The 18317-nt window shown below is 38.4% G+C and overlaps 2 protein-coding genes across 2 annotated transcripts; both read right to left on the bottom strand.

Moving 5' to 3' along the window:
- Nucleotides 1-7533: 7533 nt before the first annotated feature.
- On the bottom strand, nt 7534-9243 carry LOC145780889 (uncharacterized). The gene is made up of 3 exons (XM_082592546.1): nt 9088-9243; nt 8780-8932; nt 7534-8621 (listed from the first exon to the last, which is right to left on the bottom strand). The coding sequence occupies exons 1-3, from the start codon at nt 9125-9127 to the stop codon at nt 8245-8247; spliced, it is 570 nt and encodes a 189-aa protein (XP_082448672.1). The 5' UTR covers nt 9128-9243; the 3' UTR covers nt 7534-8244.
- Nucleotides 9244-9541: 298 nt separating this feature from the next.
- On the bottom strand, nt 9542-14589 carry LOC145765263 (zinc finger SWIM domain-containing protein 3-like). The gene is made up of 5 exons (XM_082577062.1): nt 14339-14589; nt 13588-13702; nt 12792-13020; nt 10208-11575; nt 9542-9935 (listed from the first exon to the last, which is right to left on the bottom strand). Exons 1-5 carry the CDS (start codon nt 14587-14589, stop codon nt 9748-9750), a joined length of 2151 nt encoding a protein of 716 aa, XP_082433188.1. The 3' UTR covers nt 9542-9747.
- Nucleotides 14590-18317: the final 3728 nt, after the last annotated feature.

The following is an 18317-nucleotide window of genomic DNA, read 5'->3' as shown; positions in this document are numbered from 1 at the left end:
ACTGAGTCTAAAAACCGATGTGGATTGTGCTTCACAATGACTTCAAGTTTAGGACAGAAAAGGCACAAAAATATCACGATAAAAATAAAGACCTTGTGGGAAATTTTCGAGAATCATAACACGATGCAAATACCAAAAACGCGTAGTTTGCATGCTGGTCTAAGCTGGCCGGCAACCACAAAGGTAGACAATACAGGCAGTTTATAATTCGATAACAGCGCAATAAACATTATAAATACGTAAACCGACAATTTTCTTTTACAAACATTTTACGTCTAATAGTAAATTTTCCCCCAACAATTTTTTGTATAGCGCTTGCAAACCACGGTTTTGTAAAATAATTCATCATTATTATTTTTTTTACTTCTCGGATATTGTAAAACGTCATCAGCAAAATCACAAAAAAATTTCATTACTTCAATGTAGTAGGCCTAAGAATTTTTTATAGAATTGTAGCCACGTTGTTTCAACAAAGAAGCCATTTTTGGCAATATAAAGTTATAGAAAATAATTTGCAATCATGCAAATGTTTGGAAAGAATCTAGGAAGTCTTCTCACAATCTGGCACAAAATGATTATGTTCATTGTATCTCTGCAATATTTTTTAGGACAAACTTTGAAGCTTCGTTATAATCATTTTTATCTTTGAAGTCAAAAGTTAATTTTTTTTTTGGCCAGAAACATAATCGCTGCCTTGCTGATGTTGTCGCCTTTACGCGTATTTTTTGTGCTTCAAACAATAAGAACCCAGTCAGCAATCCAGTCCTTTTACATTGATTCAACATTTGTAAACGTTAAATTTATGTAGATTTGCTGACTGTGGGTTATTTCACATTTCCTTTGTTTACGCATGTTCCTCGATTCGCTGTTGCATTGTTTCGACGCTGGCGGACTAAAAATGTTTTTTCAAATTGATTGACACAATCTTCAATAAAAAGTGAGCTTCGAACTTAGCTTTGTTGATGTAAATGCTGTATTTTTTGTGGATGTAATTTATGAGTCATGTTTATAAACACCCGTAAGCGAAATGACTTATGATGTAGCCTGCATGATATTTGTGTTGCGACTTGACACAACTCCACAATTTCAAAAGCACCTAATTTGAACTTAGAAATTTCAGATAATTTCAACAACTTGCTCAATTGTCTTCTCTCTACTAAAAATATTCATACTACAAACTCAATTGTAGACATAAAATACACAAACGAAGATGTAAACAGCTATTCAGGCAGGCTAAGGTGTTAGGCTACTTATGAGAAATTTGGTTCCATAAAACTAGAAGCCAGCCATGAGTTTCGGAATGCATTAGTTTAGGATAAAAATGTAAGACCACAAACGCAGTTTTGTTTTTTTTCAAATTCGTGTAACAATGTTACTCTGATTGTAACTATTTTAGAATCAGTGAGTAGCTTACAATAAGATTTGCTCGCAAGTCGTAAATTCTAATCAATGCAATGATTCGGCACACCGCACACACACTTCGTGCGTTCGATCGAGCTCTTTGTTATTCAGAAGTTTGCATGAAATCGGATTAGCACGGTAATTAAATAGCGGCAAGTTAAATCAAAATTGTCGTTTTTGGGTACCTTTGCAAAAATTGAAATATCAAGTTTAACATATAAAATTTTAAAATAATGACTTTTCAAACTTATAGACAAATGATTTGCTCTCACACCAGTGCAACTTCTGTTGAAATAGCACCAGCGGATAACACGTAACAGCTGATTGAATTTGATCCAAAAATGGCCCCCCCTTGAGCAGTTAACTTCCAAAAAAACGTTGAAAAGCAAAGGGTTAACACTGCAATTTAGCTGAAAGCAATATACATGGATCGATAATGGTACAAGCAGTGTAAATATTTTTAAGGTAGGCTGTCATGAAATATTTTTACTGGCTACCGGTAATTTTAGTAAAGTGACAGTTTCACTTTACTGGTGACTGCCACACAAAATTCTTGAAGTCTAGTTTAACCAGGCCTACTCCAGAAGCTGAACTGGCCTTTCCTGTCTGCTCATTCATAAAAACAAGTGATACCTACTGCCATGAATCAAACTTGTGATCAGGTCAGCACCTTCAGTGAAACTTGCCTAGCCACTTGATTATCAACGTACCGTAGCTGGTGAGAATCAGCAACAATGTTGGTACTGGTAAGCCTAATAACCCCATAGTGTGAGCATGTACTGATGCAACCTGCCATCAACTTTGCAGAGTAGCCTACGATTAGTACATGCAGGGCAGGCATAGGATTGTTGTAGTAGTAGGCTACGGTACCATACAAAAAGTTAATGGCATTTAATGCCGCATAAAAGACAAGGGGGAAAGTCTATTTGAATTGTCAGATTACAAAAATAGATGTTTCTATATAGTTATAAATAGCCTAAACTCAAGTTTTTAAAATTTTTGACTAGTTAGCAGGAAAGTTTATATCCTAACTTGCATATATTGCTTCTGCTGAACCCCTAGCCTAGCACACCATTTTAGTAGCCAGCCAATCTAAGCAAAGAACCACTACAAAGCTTTACATTTACTCCCTTTACTTAAATCATAACCAAGAAACAAAACTAATTCTGCAGTGACAATCTAATAAGCACAGAGTTATGAATTCTCTGGTCAGCACACTGCAAACTTGCAAAGGAATTGTGGAAACACTTCAAAGTTCAAAAATACCGTAGGCCCGCTTATGACAAAATTGCTGAGTCATTAAACGTGAGTTAGCAATCCCGTAGTTGTAGATATCCCTGACTTCAACAAGCGCAAACTTTACTTTGTTGATCTCGATGATCAGAACTGGGTCTGTAGACGTAGTTCAAAGCCTCTACATGAGTCTACAAGCATAAAAAAATGCCAGGATTAAGCTTTCAAAGCAGATTTTTTGAAAATAAATAAATAAACTGAACTTTTCCTGTTCAAAGATAAACATTTCAACAATCAACCAATTTCCGCTTTTCATATCTCATATTTCTAAGTAGGCTGTGGCTATTCTTACAACATATTGTAAAAATAGCCTCAGAGGCTATTCTTACAAGCACCACTCAAGCATTACGTTTGACATCAATATGCGCTCATGCGTGATCTGGAGCTGGTATACAAGTCGCCAACCTGGTTAAAAAGGCGATGACGTCACAGAGGAGGAATCCACCAAAAAATGGTGTAAAAGTGGGGTGAAATCAGTCAACTATGACAAAAAAAAGCATGCAGGTGTCCGCCTTTACTTGGAAAAGAGTTAAACTTGACCAAGTTTAACTATTTATCCGAAGAATACTTCTAAAGATACCAGCATTTAATCAAGAACATATCTCTGTCGTTTCTGCTTCGATTTTTACAATTGAACCATTGCTGGAAAGCACAAGCTATCGTTTATCCAAATGAAGGTCAGCCAGACTCTAAAAGTTAAAAATATTTCCTAGGTAAAGAGTTAAACTTGACCGAGTTTAACCATTTATCCCAAAAATACATTTAGAGATACCAGCATTTAATAAACGCTAATCTAAAGAACATATCTCTGTCTATTTACAAGCAAAAGTTGAGGTTGATAGCTTTTTCACGAAGCGAGCAACCGGGCTTCAAACACAAGCAAATAGCGCCCGATGACTCGTTGCATTTCCGAATCGAAGCAAGTATAGGCTACAAGTCTCCCCGGTCTGCAATCATTATATGTCTTTATTAAATTAGTTGTAAGTTGCTTGTTTCATCTTCGATTTTAACAATTGAACCGTTGCTGGAAAGCACAAGCTATCGTCTACCCAGATAAAGGTAAGCCAGACTCTAAAAGTTAAAAAAAATATTTCTTAGGTAAAGAGTTGAACTTGACCGACTTTAACCATTTATTCCAAAAATACCTTTTAAATATACCAGCATTTAATAAACGCTAATCTAAAGAACACATCTCTGTCTATTGACAAGTAAAAGTTGAGGTTGATAGCTTTTTCACAAAGCGAGCAACCGGGCTTCAAACACAAGCAAATAGCGCCCGATGACTCGTTGCATTTCCGAATCGAAGCAAGTATACAAGTCTCCCCGGTCTGCGATGATTATATGTCTTTATTAAATTAGTTGTAAGTTGCTTGTTTCATCTTCGATTTTAACAATTGAACCATTGCTGGAAAGCACAAGCTATCGTCTACCCAGATAAAGGTAAGCCAGACTCTTAAATAACCAATGCACTATGGTATTTCCACTATAATAGTGGAAGTACCATAGTGCATTGACTATTTACAAAAAGTGAATACCGCACATGTTAAACAAAAACTGTACATATTTTGAGCACAGCACAGTAATTGTTAGGCCAGATCATCACCCATGTGTCCCTCCTCTCCTTGCCTAGATGAGACCTGCCATTTGTCCTCGCAACCCTTTTTGTTTCCCGACCAAACTGAGAAGTTTAGAGTTTCGTTATTTGTTGGATGCAAATAGACGCATGCTTACATTTTTGACCACCTTAAAACACTAAACCAGTTTCTGCTCGACATAGCCTACAGTGTTCAATTTTTGTCCCAGGAATCAACTTTTCAAGCAATACTTTCCCTACTTTGTGTGCACTAACATCCTAATTTATATGCCATTGTTAACAATTGCGATATTCGTGAATTCATTTGAGGCTTTGGGTACCGGAATCAATATATTTGAACTAGCAAATTCAATCCACAACACTTTCCACAAGGCTGTTACTTAACACTAAGCACGCATATGCGCTGCGATTTGTGGTCGTGTTAGAAACTGAAAAAAACCTTGGTGTGAAGATCACAGAATTGTTCAAAATGTGAGCTCAGTAGCCTATTAGGGCAAAGTGGGGCGTGTTGTCACAATTTTTACAAATCAGCATATATCTCGTTCTGTAGGCTACCAATAGTATCGAGATGCTAGATAGTGCAATTGAGAGAGGTATCATTCGACTTCTTTTTGCTACAGCTAAAGTTTTTCTGGATTATTTCGTTTTTACGTAAATGCATGTTTAATTGTTTAATGCAAGTGAATGGGCTGTGACAACACGCCCCACCCCGGGGCGTGTTGTCACAGAGCATGGGGCGTGTTGTCACAAAATTTCTGCACATGCTTTATGACTAAAATATGACAGAAACCAACAAAAAATGGTTTTAATACAGGCTGAACGAATAAAAAAAATATACGAAATGCAAAAAAATTTAATTTCAACATATTGGTAAAAATTTTATGCCCATTGTCAAAAACAATAAAAATGTCATCTTGAGAATTATTTGTCACTATCGAATATATGTGTGTATCATTATCTAATATTAATTTTTATTACCTAAAAAAGCGTTGTATTTTAACAAATACGCATATTACCTCGTTGTATAAGCATAAATAATTTTTATGTTTCTTAATATTAAAAATGCACACCACGGGGCGTGTAGTCACAGCTGTGACAACACGCCCCGTGGTATGAAATCACGTGGTTTCAACAACCATGTGTACATCTCTACTTGCATGTCTTATCTGTTTGGTATGATGAAAAGAACAGGCTTAAAGCTAACGAATGGTACCTTTTCTGATCAGTTATGATCATAGCCCTTAGTTTGCCAGACCATTTTTTAGTTTAGTTATAAAACCTGATTTTGCCCAAAATTCAATGGTACTCCTCATAATTTCTGCTGTGGTGACAAATTTATTAACCTTCACTGCTTGTACGAAAGAGAACTGAAAACTATGCCTTCCATTGAAAACTTGTGGTTATACGCTTAGGTTATCACATGGAAATCGTGCTGTGACAACACGCCCCACTTTGCTTGCAACTGCATGGTGCTATCAACGTGCAAAACAACTCGGCTCCAGGTCCCCTGCGGTCACAGACACGCATATTATCCCTGAATAGGGGGGTATCGCGTTTGCCAATCGCTCATTGTCGCCTGGTTTGATTGCAAACAAGTCTGTTCTATGTAGTTGCTTTCTTCATTGCGTCCAGTATGTCAGCACAATTGCTTTATCATCGCGAACGCCATTGTCACTTTTCCTCATCCACCTTTCCCAGGCTTGTTCGCGATGAAAGGCACAGAGTAACACGTAGCAATCTGCGGAACAAGAAGTCGTGGGCACTGAGTGGTAAAGTACAGTAGCAACTTAACAGTGACGACACAAATGCGTGAGCAATGGAGACAGCACACAAGCAACGAAAATGTTAATGCAATTCACTAACTTGAAAAAACGCTTTCGATGGCCTTGATTTCCGCCTCACATTTATCGGTCATGAAAAACGAAGAGTTCCAGTTTTCTGACCACCCTTTTACAACAGAAAGTGCTTCTGCTATGTCCGAAGCTTGTTCATTTTGGATAATAAACGTAGCAACAACCTGGTAACCAACATTCGTTCTGACGCAAAGAAAAAATAGAGGAAGGGAATACTTGGACGTCTTGTAAGTTGCATCCAAGAGGCAAATGCCTTGGCCGTAACGATGCAACAATCGTATTCTCTTCATCTAAGATGAGTTACAATCAACTAAATTTTCATCTTATCTTCTTCTTCTTCTTCGTTTGAACCTTGTTCTTCGCCACTTCAAGGGTCGAGGGGCTCTGCCTTTTACCACCCTTGGGCAGTGGCGGCGACGCGGTTTAAATGTTTGGGCAGGTGTCGAGCAGCCATTGAATTGATTCGTCATCCAGTTCACGCAGTCCACGCACACCATTTGGCGCATGGTAGATGGCGCAGTTACAGATGGTGTGGTCTGCGGTTTGTTCCTCCATGCCACACTCACAGATCGCGGATGGAGCCATCCCCCATTTGTGCATGTTGAAGCGAAATAGTCCGACGCCAGTACGAAGGCGGTTGAGCCGCACCCAGGCCTTCCTGGGCAAATGCATTCCGGTTGGATGGTGGCTGGTGTCGGAGATCTTATGATCATCTTATGATCTTATGATCATCCCATCTTATGATAGTAGCCTACAGAAATAATATACGGTACTGTAGACTACGTAACATTGAAAACCACCAAGCCTACTACGTGAATATGGTAAAAAATAAATTGTCTCAAAACAAACATTGGTTGTGACCCAAACCCTGCCTTTGGTTACTGCTGGACATGTCACTTGGTCCAATCAATAACACCACATAGGCGTATGGATTTGGCAAACTAGATGGAAAAAATACAAAAGAGGTCAGTGAAGTAGGCTAGGCTAACTTTGAATCAACAAAGCTTTTACACCTGAAAACTGCGTGTCTTTAAGAAACGAGATGAAAAGTTGATGAAACAGAACACATTTACATATGTTTATAGCATTTTTTGCAGTTAGTAAACCGTTTCCTCTTTTATGATGCCTAACCTCTACTTTGGTGAAAACACTGTGCTTTGCAGAAACCTTTTCAGAATCTTTGTCAACAAAGAAAAGGCTTATTATTGTAGTATGAATATCAACACTTATTACACTAGTGAATTACAATGACAGGATGTTAAAAATCAACATTAACAGCGTATGCTCGTTTCTGAACAACAAGCTTCGTTCCTGCTTTTGCTTCGTACTCTTCAATGGATCTCATGGCATCTTCAACTGAAGCCAACCACTTCAACAATAAACAATTGATTTTTTATTGTTATAAACTTATGGATCTTCATCACCCATTTTTTGCCATAAGAAATCAAAGCATTTATGCCATAGCCTAAGATTACAGTGAAGAAATGTAAATACTACACACATGCAACAAATCTGGATTTAGCGAGTATAAGGTAGCTGATAGTTTGAAGCTCCAGTTTTTCTTCTTTCCTTCTACTATAAATAGACTATTTCACCACATTTAGGTTTGTTTTATTCTGATGACAGCTCCTGGTGAGTCAGTCAAAAAAAACAACTGCAGCTTCGAGCTACCTTTTACTTGCTATTTTCAAGTTCTGTATTACCATTTGCTATGAAAGAGTTCAACATATACTAATTGTGTGAAGTTGGAAACAGTAAAATAGTTGAATATTGGTGAACTGTTGAAGGTCTTGTTGGACCGTAGTATATTGCAGCAACTACATTACAAACCTGTACTAGTCCATGACTTTCAGCCAGCTCTCCCAAAGAATGTTAAATGTCCTAATGAATCAGAACTTTTAATGCCAGGATTGGACTCATTAGTCATTCAAGAACACATCGTTAGCGTTTTATGTGAGGACCATTGAAGAAACGATTTTTATCAAATGTTACAAGTTTCAAGCATAACGCGTCAAGGCCAATAAGTCTTTTCGTAGGTCACGGTTTACATATCCTTGGTTTGATTGACAAACCGAGATTGCAGTATCACCTGAACATTCAATGTCACTTCTCCATAAGGTTGCATTTCCTGCAGAACCAAGACTTCGTTTTTGGCGGCATTGTTCTACCAAGACATCTCAGATGGTGCCAATCCAGACACGAGTCGCACATGCTGCTGTCGCCTGCATCAAGATCTAAAAAACAGGAGGTGCACAACCAGCGGCCTTTATTTCGCAAAGTGGTCAGTAGGTTCTCCATCAACTTCCAACCGTCAAAAGAAAAATGTCTTCGCACAGAAGCAATGGCAATGTTTTCATCTAAACACTTCATTGGAATTCTTTCGGGCAATGTTTCAATTTCATTTTCTTCGATCAGTCGATCGCTGAATGGACGCAAGACCTCTTCTATTACCTCAGAATCGACAAACCAACTGAGTATTGCTGAAAAATATGACCATGGGTGACTTTGTTTGATGTAGCCTACGTACGCTTTGACGTAGCCTATCGGCTAGGCAGGCCCACAGAAGTCAAAGTGTAGTTTTTTAAACTAACGTAGGCTATAACAAAAATGAAGTCACACAAACATAAATGCAACAAACCTGCTTCTTTCTGAAAAGACGACTTCAGTCTGAATGGAATTGGTCCGCTCTTTTTTTGTCTCTTGCGTGGTAACCCAATGACTGTCAATCCAGCTCCTTTTGGCCTGCCACGTTTCGTCATCTTTGGTGGAAATTTAATTGATCCTGCATCATCTGTTAATAAACACAACGAGAATCGAATATAAGCTACAACGTAGAAAACATCACTATTTCAACGTTTTTATTAAAAAATTAATAAACATAGTGCATTATGCAATGCAAGAAAAAAACAACTAATCAGAAATGAATGTTTCAGAAACAGCACATACTTGTAAAAGACTGAATAGAACTGGACGGTGTCTGCATCATAATCGCACTGGTATCAACGGTCGACAAGACGTCACCGGGTGTGTGCTGTGAACTACTACTTGAGACTGTAGGAAGTGCAATTCCAGGATCATTGCTGGAAGATGTTGCAGCAGCACTTCCAGTATCAGTGCCTGAAAAGGATCACCTCTGAGCAATGAAGAAACAATAGAAGCGTTGCACGAGTCTTTACTGGACAATTATTGGATATGTTGCACTGTTGCAATGGGGACCAAACTGACGAGGTTACGGTCCTGGGCGGAACATAATGTAGTATAATCGTAAATACGTGCACTGGCAGTAGATATTGTGGTATACCGTATTTTGAGTTGGAAGCGAGCACTTGAGGTGTCAACAAATCTACATTAACCTTTTGAAAACAAGATTTTGTTGCAGCCAAAACATGCTTCTGGCGTGGTTACCGAATGCCAACCAATCCAGTATCTATCAAAATCTGCTAGGTGTTTCTCGATGATTATTTGCAGAATGCTGCATCACCTGTCAATAAACTTATTAGTTATCAAATAATGCAGACCGTGCTATAATCTTAAGAAACATGAAACGTAGTGTAAGCGCAGCATGCAATGCAAGAAAAAAAAGACAACTAATCAGAAATGAAGCTTTCAGAAACAGCACATACTTGTAAAAGACTGAACAAAACTGGACGGAGTCTGCATCATAATCGCACTGGTATCAACGGTCGACAAGACGTCACCGGGTGTGTGCTGTAAAGTACTGTTTGAGACCGTAGGAAATGCAATTCCAGGATCATTGCTGGAAGATGTTGCAGCAGCACTTCCAGTATCAGTGCCTGAAAAGGATCATGCAGTTGTTCACAAAAGCAGAATTACTGAGCATCTGCAACCTTGTATAATCGTAAATTAGTGCGCATGCAGTACATATTAGCCCACCTATTGGATAGCTCAACGCCATAAAAATCATTGCTCAAAAAAGAATTGACTGCAAAAGTGCAAAATCACGACGCAAGTTGCAGTAACTAACCCATATCTCTTCAGATATTTGAAAAAGTAGTCTAGCTTTTCTGATTTAGTAAATAGTGCTAGCATATAATTATAGGCCTACCTTTCTGAGTTTGACCCAAAAAGTTCACAACTTGGAATTTCTTTCCTTCCTGCAAGAACTCTGCAATTTGTCGTAAATTATCCAGGTTGTATTGGAATTCATCCATTCCTTGTTCAGATATCATTAACGCAATCTTCTGGGAAATATCTTGAACCCGGCGATACTTTTGCTGTTCTGATAAAACACATCTTCTTTGAGGCTTGTTAAGAATCTCAACAGCTGGTAATGTGGATGCAGGACCGTTGTCCAGTGAGTTTCTTGTCAGGCGATGGGATTTAAGAAAATATTGCATTGTCCACCGTTCTGAACAAAGATTGGGATTGTACTCTGACATATGGAGCTGCCTTCTAACTGCCAAGACATGCCTACAAGGTAGCAGCATTGATGATGTGAATCCACAAGGACATGCTGTTGTTGTGACTGCCAATTCCCCATGGACACGAGATTTTACTATGGCAGAATCATTCAAAATCTCTGACATGACAACCTTTTCCGCTAACTTGAATTGTTGTTGCACATGAATATATGCAAATGGTGTCAGTAGCTGTTGGTATTGTCTCTCTGCCACACTTGAAATCGCATCCATTGGAACCTTAAGGAAAGCATTTGACGCTTTGTGGTCACGTTCGGTGGAAAGAGATTGGATACATGCCATCAGATCTTTAAAAAACATGGTCATTCCTGAGTATCTTGTTATGACACTTTTCAACTTTCCATTGATGGATTCCAGTCGATTATTAGTTATGTTCAAAAAATTAGCTTTTAAGTTGCTCAGTCCATCCACCCATTGATGTCGAATAGCATGCCAGTTATCGTTATAATATGTTGTGACAGCAATTGGGACTGTTTCAACGAATTGGTTATACATTAACTTATAAGCTGACTCATTTTTGGCATTTGCCAGTTTTCCTAAAATTTCAAGTGATACCTGCCTTTGGGCTGAAGAAATGCCTAATTTTTCCATGGAAACTTCTGTACGAAAAGTGCAAAGGGTATGAAAATAGCAAATTAAAATTTTTGCAGTAGGTAGCATTTTCATCATGGCATCCCGCTCTGTCATGTCTTTGTCAGCCATTACAACCTCCACTTTATCCCAAGCTGGATTGTGGAGTTTAAACTGAGTTAACAGCTTGCTGATAGTCAGTTTGTCTTCAGTGGCTACAAGCCACAGACACACAATTTCCCTCTGACCTAAGCCATCAACATTCAGCATAACATATAATGGCATTCTCAAGTCATTAAGTTTGTAGGTTGCATCAATCAGCAGCATTTCGGGATATGCCGCAAAGGTTTCCCGCATGTCTTTCGTTTGAAAGTATATCGCCTGCAATTGTTTGTCATCATCTGCAAACACATCTACTGCGACACCTAAAATGAAAATAAACTGAGGATTAGTATACCCTACAAAGCAAGAATCTTGGCAATCCTGGGCCAGACTACATCAGATTTAAAAGCAAAAACATCAACTTTTAGTGAAATTTGTTTTCTATTCTATGTTATTCTAATTATTGGCCAGAGGAAGGATGTTTATGCCTTTGGTAATATTTACATCATATAATCAATGTTCCAACTGAGCGGTTGTATACCACTCTCACCCAATTCTCTAAAAGATGCGGCAGATGCCACATGGCAATGCTTAGGGTCCGTTAAAAGGATCCATTAGGAGTAAACTTTTACGTAGATTTCAAATTTAGCAATGTTTTCTATTTCTATCCACTCAATGTAGAATTGTTTCAAGATATTGAAGACCTTTGATTGAATTCCTTGATCCCGCTTTCAATCTTACAATCCCCATAGCGCCTTATGTTGCAACAAAAATTTTTGGAGCATGAGGTTGGGAAAGTAGAATGAATTCTTGTGAAGAAAATGAAGCAAAAAATACTCTCAATTGACCCTTTATAGCTCAATGTTGCAAATTTTCCACACGTTGTAGGGTTCTGTGTTGGTTATACTAGACAAACGTTTTCTGAATAGAAAAACGTCTGAAAATTAGATATTTTTCTTGTGTAGCCTACTATGATGTGCGTACTGGTAATCCGCAGTTCGCTGCAGTAGACGAAGTCTATTGACCGGTAAACCAGGCGGTCAACACTTTAAATTGAACTAGCAATGGGGGGAATTGAACCCACGTCATCGAAATAATTCATCTGCAGTCTAAACCATTACAGCGAGAGGTCAATCGCGAATTGCTTAATTGACATTATATCTGAAATGGTTCAAGAAGAATGCTCACACACAATATCATGTGACAATGAATCTGCAGCAGCGACCTATAGATTGCAAATACGCCTGCGGTGTTGACCAATGTTACAGGCAACCTGGTAGCCTATTCTTGCATTGCTGCAGTACTACAATGATGCAAAAAAAAAAAGATTTATCCAAGGTCATGACCCTGACCACAGCTTGCACACACACCTCCGGCTCTAGGCCGGAGTCACATCACCTCCAGCACGGAGCCAGAATTTGACCGGAACCGGAGCTCATTCTATCACTACTTATCATACTGCACATGGAAAGTCATCTCTACTATTTAGCATGAACATATCTTGTATAACAGACAAAAAAGTTTTGTCTGTCGACTAACCTTTTTCTTTCTTCATTTCATTAATAAGTTCATCATAGGTGTTTTCATACAAAGGTCTCTGTTTTGCGGCAATATTATGCAGATCTTTAAGAATAACTGTTTTTCCTGTAGAAGCTGCAATGTGCTTTTGTACCAACTTTTTATTTGCTTTGGTGGCAAGCATTTCTCCGATCACACTGCTTTCTGTTTCATTTAATCTTCGTTGTTTAGGCATCAAATTAAATGCATTCTGAAAAATAATTTATATGCACATAATCAAGAAAACGACATATCATTTGACAGGTGTCCAACCCACAGAGATGGGCAAGATCACCAGGTTTGGTGAATCGACGGCTTGAATATGACCAGTTTCGCACAAACTGGTCATATTCAGCATGTGCGTAGTAATGCGCGCAAAGTGAAATGACCACTTTACCGTGTCTTACGATGAAGTCAAGATCAGAAAATCTGTCTTGCAACATTTTTAACGTGATTTAGTACAGTAGCAAACAATATTTGAACTTCAAGTGTCATAATCAAAATGCAATTGTACACGGAAAGTAATTTTTTGGATAGAGGGGGGTTTTGGACGGAAATTTCAAATTTTTTTTACTAGAGTTCTTAGAATGTACTGTTGTATCCTAAAACCTCGGTTAAAATTGAATTTGAAAAAAAAAAGCCGATTAACCCCCCCCCCCTAATGTTATTGCTCTTTTTTATCCTTCACATAATTTCTGATGAAAGCCTCATCATATACAGAGCTAGTGTGACCATAGCTCAAAGGCTATGACTACTACAAAGGGTTATTTCCACTTACTTCATTGAAATCATGATTATGATCATTGACATTACTAATCTCAGTGATGCATAGCGCTTTTCCATCTGACGTCGCATTTACTTTGATTCCAAATGGACAACCTTTTATAAAAGTACTGAAAAACAACAAAGATGAGGTGACATAGGCCGTGTTGAATCACCCATAAGTACACTTGAATTAGCCATAACTCACGTTGAAGTAGCCTACCTGCAAGTCATGTCGAATTGCCCATAAGTTGCATCCAATTACCTATAAGCCCACCTGAATTACCCATAAGTCCGGCTGGATTACCCATAAAGTCACGTTGAATTACCACAAGTTCAGCCAAGCATTCTCATAAATCTAGTCGATTTACCCACAAGTCACGTCAAATTGCCAAAAAGCTGCGTTGAAGACCCATAAGACATGTCTTTATGGATAATTCCATGAGACTTACGGGTAATTCGACAAATTGTGCTGATGAGAAATTCGACGTAACTTATGGGGAAATTGACAAAACTAATGGGTAGCCTACGGTAATTCAATGCAACTTAGGAATAATTCTGGGCATGACAATTCAATGGAAATTACAATAGACAGCATGCGGGAATGGTTCAGCAGAATATATGCATTTTGCTAAGTTCTCAGCATTCATAAGGAATGTAGGCAATTTGCACTTATGCAAAACTCAATCTATTAGCAAAACTTATGCATATAGGCTACATGAGTAGCTCAACCTATGGGCACCAAGGACAAAACCATCATTACTTACCTTTGATTTGGTCTTTTTCCTTGACTACATGATTTGGGTGTTTTTCCTCCATGCACACAAGCATACTGTATTGTACGATACTTCAACTGTTCATTCCAGGTTTTTGTGGATGTAAGTGCTAGACGTCGTTTTGCGCGTTCAATTGTTATGGAATTTCTCACATAAACATTGACAAAGTTTTCTTTTTCCCATTGCTTAATAGCCGAAGAAAGTGTCTCAAAACTGTAATATAATGCTCCCTTCGTAATCATGATGACGATGGATTCATTGACGTGTAGTTTCGATCAGCAAAATCAGCAACTACCGCGGTCCACTCTGCGATCAAGTGTGCAGCACAAGCCAATACGCATGCGCGCGAAATTACGTATGAGCGTCGTCGGATGAAACGCCTGAGCGCATTAAGGTCTTGCTCGAGTAAACAACGTCTTGCTTGAGTGGTGCTTGTAAGAATAGCTTCAGAGGCTAGTTTTACAATATGTTGTAAGAATAGCCACTTCGTTCTAAGTAACCCTTTTTCCCCAAAAACAGTGTTGCCAGACAAGAAAGTTCTGTGTCTGTTCGAGAAAATTTTAAGAAGGTTGGGAAAACAAATTGAGATTAGAAAATTTTTGAAGTTTCAAGAAATAAATACATAGAAAAACAAGTTTCAGTAAAATGTAGCTACGATTGGAAAGTTTACAAATTTCCTGATGGAAAATTTATTTGGTGGCATTTGGCAACATTGTTAAAAAAAATAAAAAGTGTGCTTGCTTGGTTGAAAGCCATGATGATGGTTGAAGACAGGGTTGCCAGATTGGCCTTTTTACGGCCAAATGTCAGAAATTTGGCCTTTTTAAAAAGTGTTTGGCTGGACAATTTTTGTTTGGCCGCTTGGCCTTTTTTTGGCCTTTTTTAGTTTCACGATTGGCATTTGTTTGGCCTTTTTTTCTTTTGGTTTTCATAGTTCTTTTGGTTATCCCTAGCAACAGTGAAAAGTTTTGGTGAAGCGTTTTACATCATGGCCATTTCAAAGACCTTGCTAGCTATGCTTTAACATGTCTCTGCATCCCTGTCAGTAATGCAGTAGTAGAGAGGATTTTTTCATTGCTTACTGCAGTGAAAATAAACACGAAACAAAATGCAGACTGAGCTTTTGGAAACGATTTTGCGAATACAAACGGACAGGCTGCTGAATGGAAAATGTTGCACAAACTTTGATGGCAGTGCCATAATGATAAGACGTTTTACATCTGATATTGTTTATGGTGAAACTAGCAGTAACGAAATGGCAGAGGCGCTAGCTTTCCTATAATAAGGAGTGTTCAACTGTTCATTGTGGAAAGATGTTGGACATAAATGCAATTGATTTCTCTGATTTTGCAGTGTTGGGTGTTTAATGTAGCCTACTGTTCCCGACAATTTTCACCAAATCAAACGTCATATAAAAACCGTTCAAGTCTACTGAATATTACGTCATGGAAATTCCTAAAGCATGTGCCAAAATTGCACCAGCGTTCATAAGAATTGTGTCAAACCTGTTTGGGCCTGTTTGGGCCTGTTTAAACAGGAAATATTACATCAGCTTTAAACACCTGTTGGAATGACTTCATAATTGTCTTTCATTATTGCGTCACAGTACTGCATACGTGAATTTGAGATATTGCTATCTATTCTGGTCATTCGTAAAATGATTGTTTGAAAGTTGGCCGCACATTTAACTGTTGGCTTAGTGCTTGCTAGCTGGACAAAGGTTCCGTCTTTTATTTTTTATGGTCACAGCGGTAAACCATAATTTCTTCGTGGGAAAATTGTAACTTAAAGTTCCCGGATCCTTTCGTCTGCATATAATGACCGAAGAAACACACACTTGAACTTCTTTTCAAAAAGTGTATTTCTGTAAAAATTAGCCCACGGCTACCGAAAACGAGGGGGTGCAACGCGTACACCACTGAAAACTGTCACTACAGAACAGATTACTTGGATAAAAGACGGAACTTTTGTCCAGCTAGCAAGCACTAAGCCAACAGTTAAATGTGCGGCCAACTTTCAAACAATCATTTTACGAATGACCAGAATAGATAGCAATATCTCAAATTCACGTATGCAGTACTGTGACGCAATAATGAAAGACAATTATGAAGTCATTCCAACAGGTGTTTAAAGCTGATGTAATATTTCCTGTTTAAACAGGCCCAAACAGGCCCAAACAGGTTTGACACAATTCTTATGAACGCTGGTGCAATTTTGGCACATGCTTTAGGAATTTCCATGACGTAATATTCAGTAGACTTGAACGGTTTTTATATGACGTTTGATTTGGTGAAAATTGTCGGGAACACCTACAAGTAATTATATTGGGTATAAATATTGTAGATATATACTATTTCATATTGCATTAAGTGATATGCCAATATTAACTCCTTCTCACTAGTCACCTGGGTCTCACTGGTGGACGTTAATGGCTTTTTAGTCTACAGGATGACGCTTAGCCTAATGTTGTATGCATATTTCAGTTGTATTGTAATTGTTTCCATACCTATCTGTTTGTATTTTATGGATTGTATTTTTTCAGGAATTTTACTAAGCGATTCTTCTTTAACAGATAACATGTACAACAATAGAAACTGGGTAAATATTATCTAATTTGTTGTTGAAAGTAAGTGCAAAAACACCACTGATTTCAACAAAGAGAACAAAACCTTAGGTTTGGCCTTTTTTTCTATAATTTGGCCTTTTTTGGGGATGCATTTGGCCTTTTTTGTTTTATCAATCTGGCAACCCTGGTTGAAGATTGAAGTCTGACTGAAACTCAGTAAACTCTAAAAGACTAAAACTAAAAGTAAAAACGCTGAACGGTCAAGTGTTGGTTGGCTGGTTAATTAAACCATTACCCTTGGACTAAGGTTTTTAAAAAGTTTATTTTACATTCTTGCAGAGGCTGTGACAGACCCAGTCACAAACTGAAGTTTCTACTATGCTTGTCTTTAAAGGAAGTGGCTGCATTTACGGCGCCGTAAATACAGCCGTTCCATGCCTTTTTTCTTATCTTTACGTCGCTTTTAGTGCGCATGCGCGCTGTTGCTGAAAAAAGCTGAATATATAACTAAATTCAACGGTTTTCGCCAAGTGATTCAGTGGCGCATGTGGTCTGCGTCTCACTCGTACTCCCAAGGATATGAGTTCGATACTTCCAAGAGGTGTGCTTTTTTTAAGCTAAATTCTCACCTGAAGTGACTCAATCGTTAGGCTGCGCATTTTTGTGGCCGTTTAGTTTGTTTTTAATTCTGAACATCACAACGAAAAAACAGTATATGACAAACATAGCAGAGATCTAGAAAAAGGTAGAAGTGACAAAACGCGGACGTTATACCGTGCATGATACCAGATAGCCGAGTGGCGAGAACGTCTGCGCGGCGTTCGAAAGAACGCGGCTATGTCTCGGTAAAGACACTTAATGGCAAGCCAAAATAAGGGGAACAGCTGACTCGAATACTGTCGTAAACACCTAAAAATTTTATGAATAAGTTATAGAATTTTAAAGAAAAAAAAACTCACTAGCCTTTTTTTTCTTTCTAAATTTATAAAAAAAATTATTAAGGTGTTCGACCGTGCCATATTTTAAACTGATTTTTCGTTGTGATGGTCAGAACTAAAAACAAACTAGACTGAACGGCCACAAGAATGCGTAGCCTAACCATTGAATCGTAACGTAACCTAACTAAAGGTTTGAGAACAAGACGTCTCTGCGGCTGCTTGGGCGAACCATAAATGGAGTTCTGAATAGAAGTCAAGCGCCACCAAACTCTATTCGTTCATCTCTGACGCCGACACACGCCCAATCGGCCTAACCAAGACAGGACGTCGGGCTTTTCCGCTCAACCATGCACCAATGGGGAATGGCCTCTTCCTCCTTCTGTGAATGTGGTGCCGAGGAACAGACCGCAGACCACATCATCAATGACTGTTCCATCTTCAAGCCACCTAACGGAGTGGTAGGTCT

Source organism: Aplidium turbinatum, chromosome 1, assembly GCF_918807975.1.
Source record: "Aplidium turbinatum chromosome 1, kaAplTurb1.1, whole genome shotgun sequence".
NCBI classification, from domain to species: domain Eukaryota; kingdom Metazoa; phylum Chordata; class Ascidiacea; order Aplousobranchia; family Polyclinidae; genus Aplidium; species Aplidium turbinatum.
This window is presented reverse-complemented; position numbering and strand designations above follow the sequence as displayed.

Bases quoted from the DNA above. Each gene is read 5' to 3' on its own strand.
- LOC145780889 (XM_082592546.1), bottom strand. From the start codon at position 9,127: ATGATGCAGACACCGTCCAGTTCTATTCAGTCTTTTACAA. The intron at 8,933-9,087 runs GTATGTGCTGTT...GTTTATTAACAG, and splicing joins TTCTATTCAGTCTTTTACAA to ATGATGCAGGATCAATTAAA. The intron at 8,622-8,779 runs GTTTGTTGCATT...CATATTTTTCAG, and splicing joins GTCTTTTCAGAAAGAAGCAG to CAATACTCAGTTGGTTTGTC.
- LOC145765263 (XM_082577062.1), bottom strand. From the start codon at position 14,589: ATGATTACGAAGGGAGCATTATATTACAGTTTTGAGACACTTTCTTCG. The intron at 13,021-13,587 runs GTAAGTGGAAAT...ATTATTTTTCAG, and splicing joins ATAATCATGATTTCAATGAA to AATGCATTTAATTTGATGCC. The intron at 9,936-10,207 runs GTAGGCCTATAA...GATCCTTTTCAG, and splicing joins TTTGGGTCAAACTCAGAAAG to GCACTGATACTGGAAGTGCT.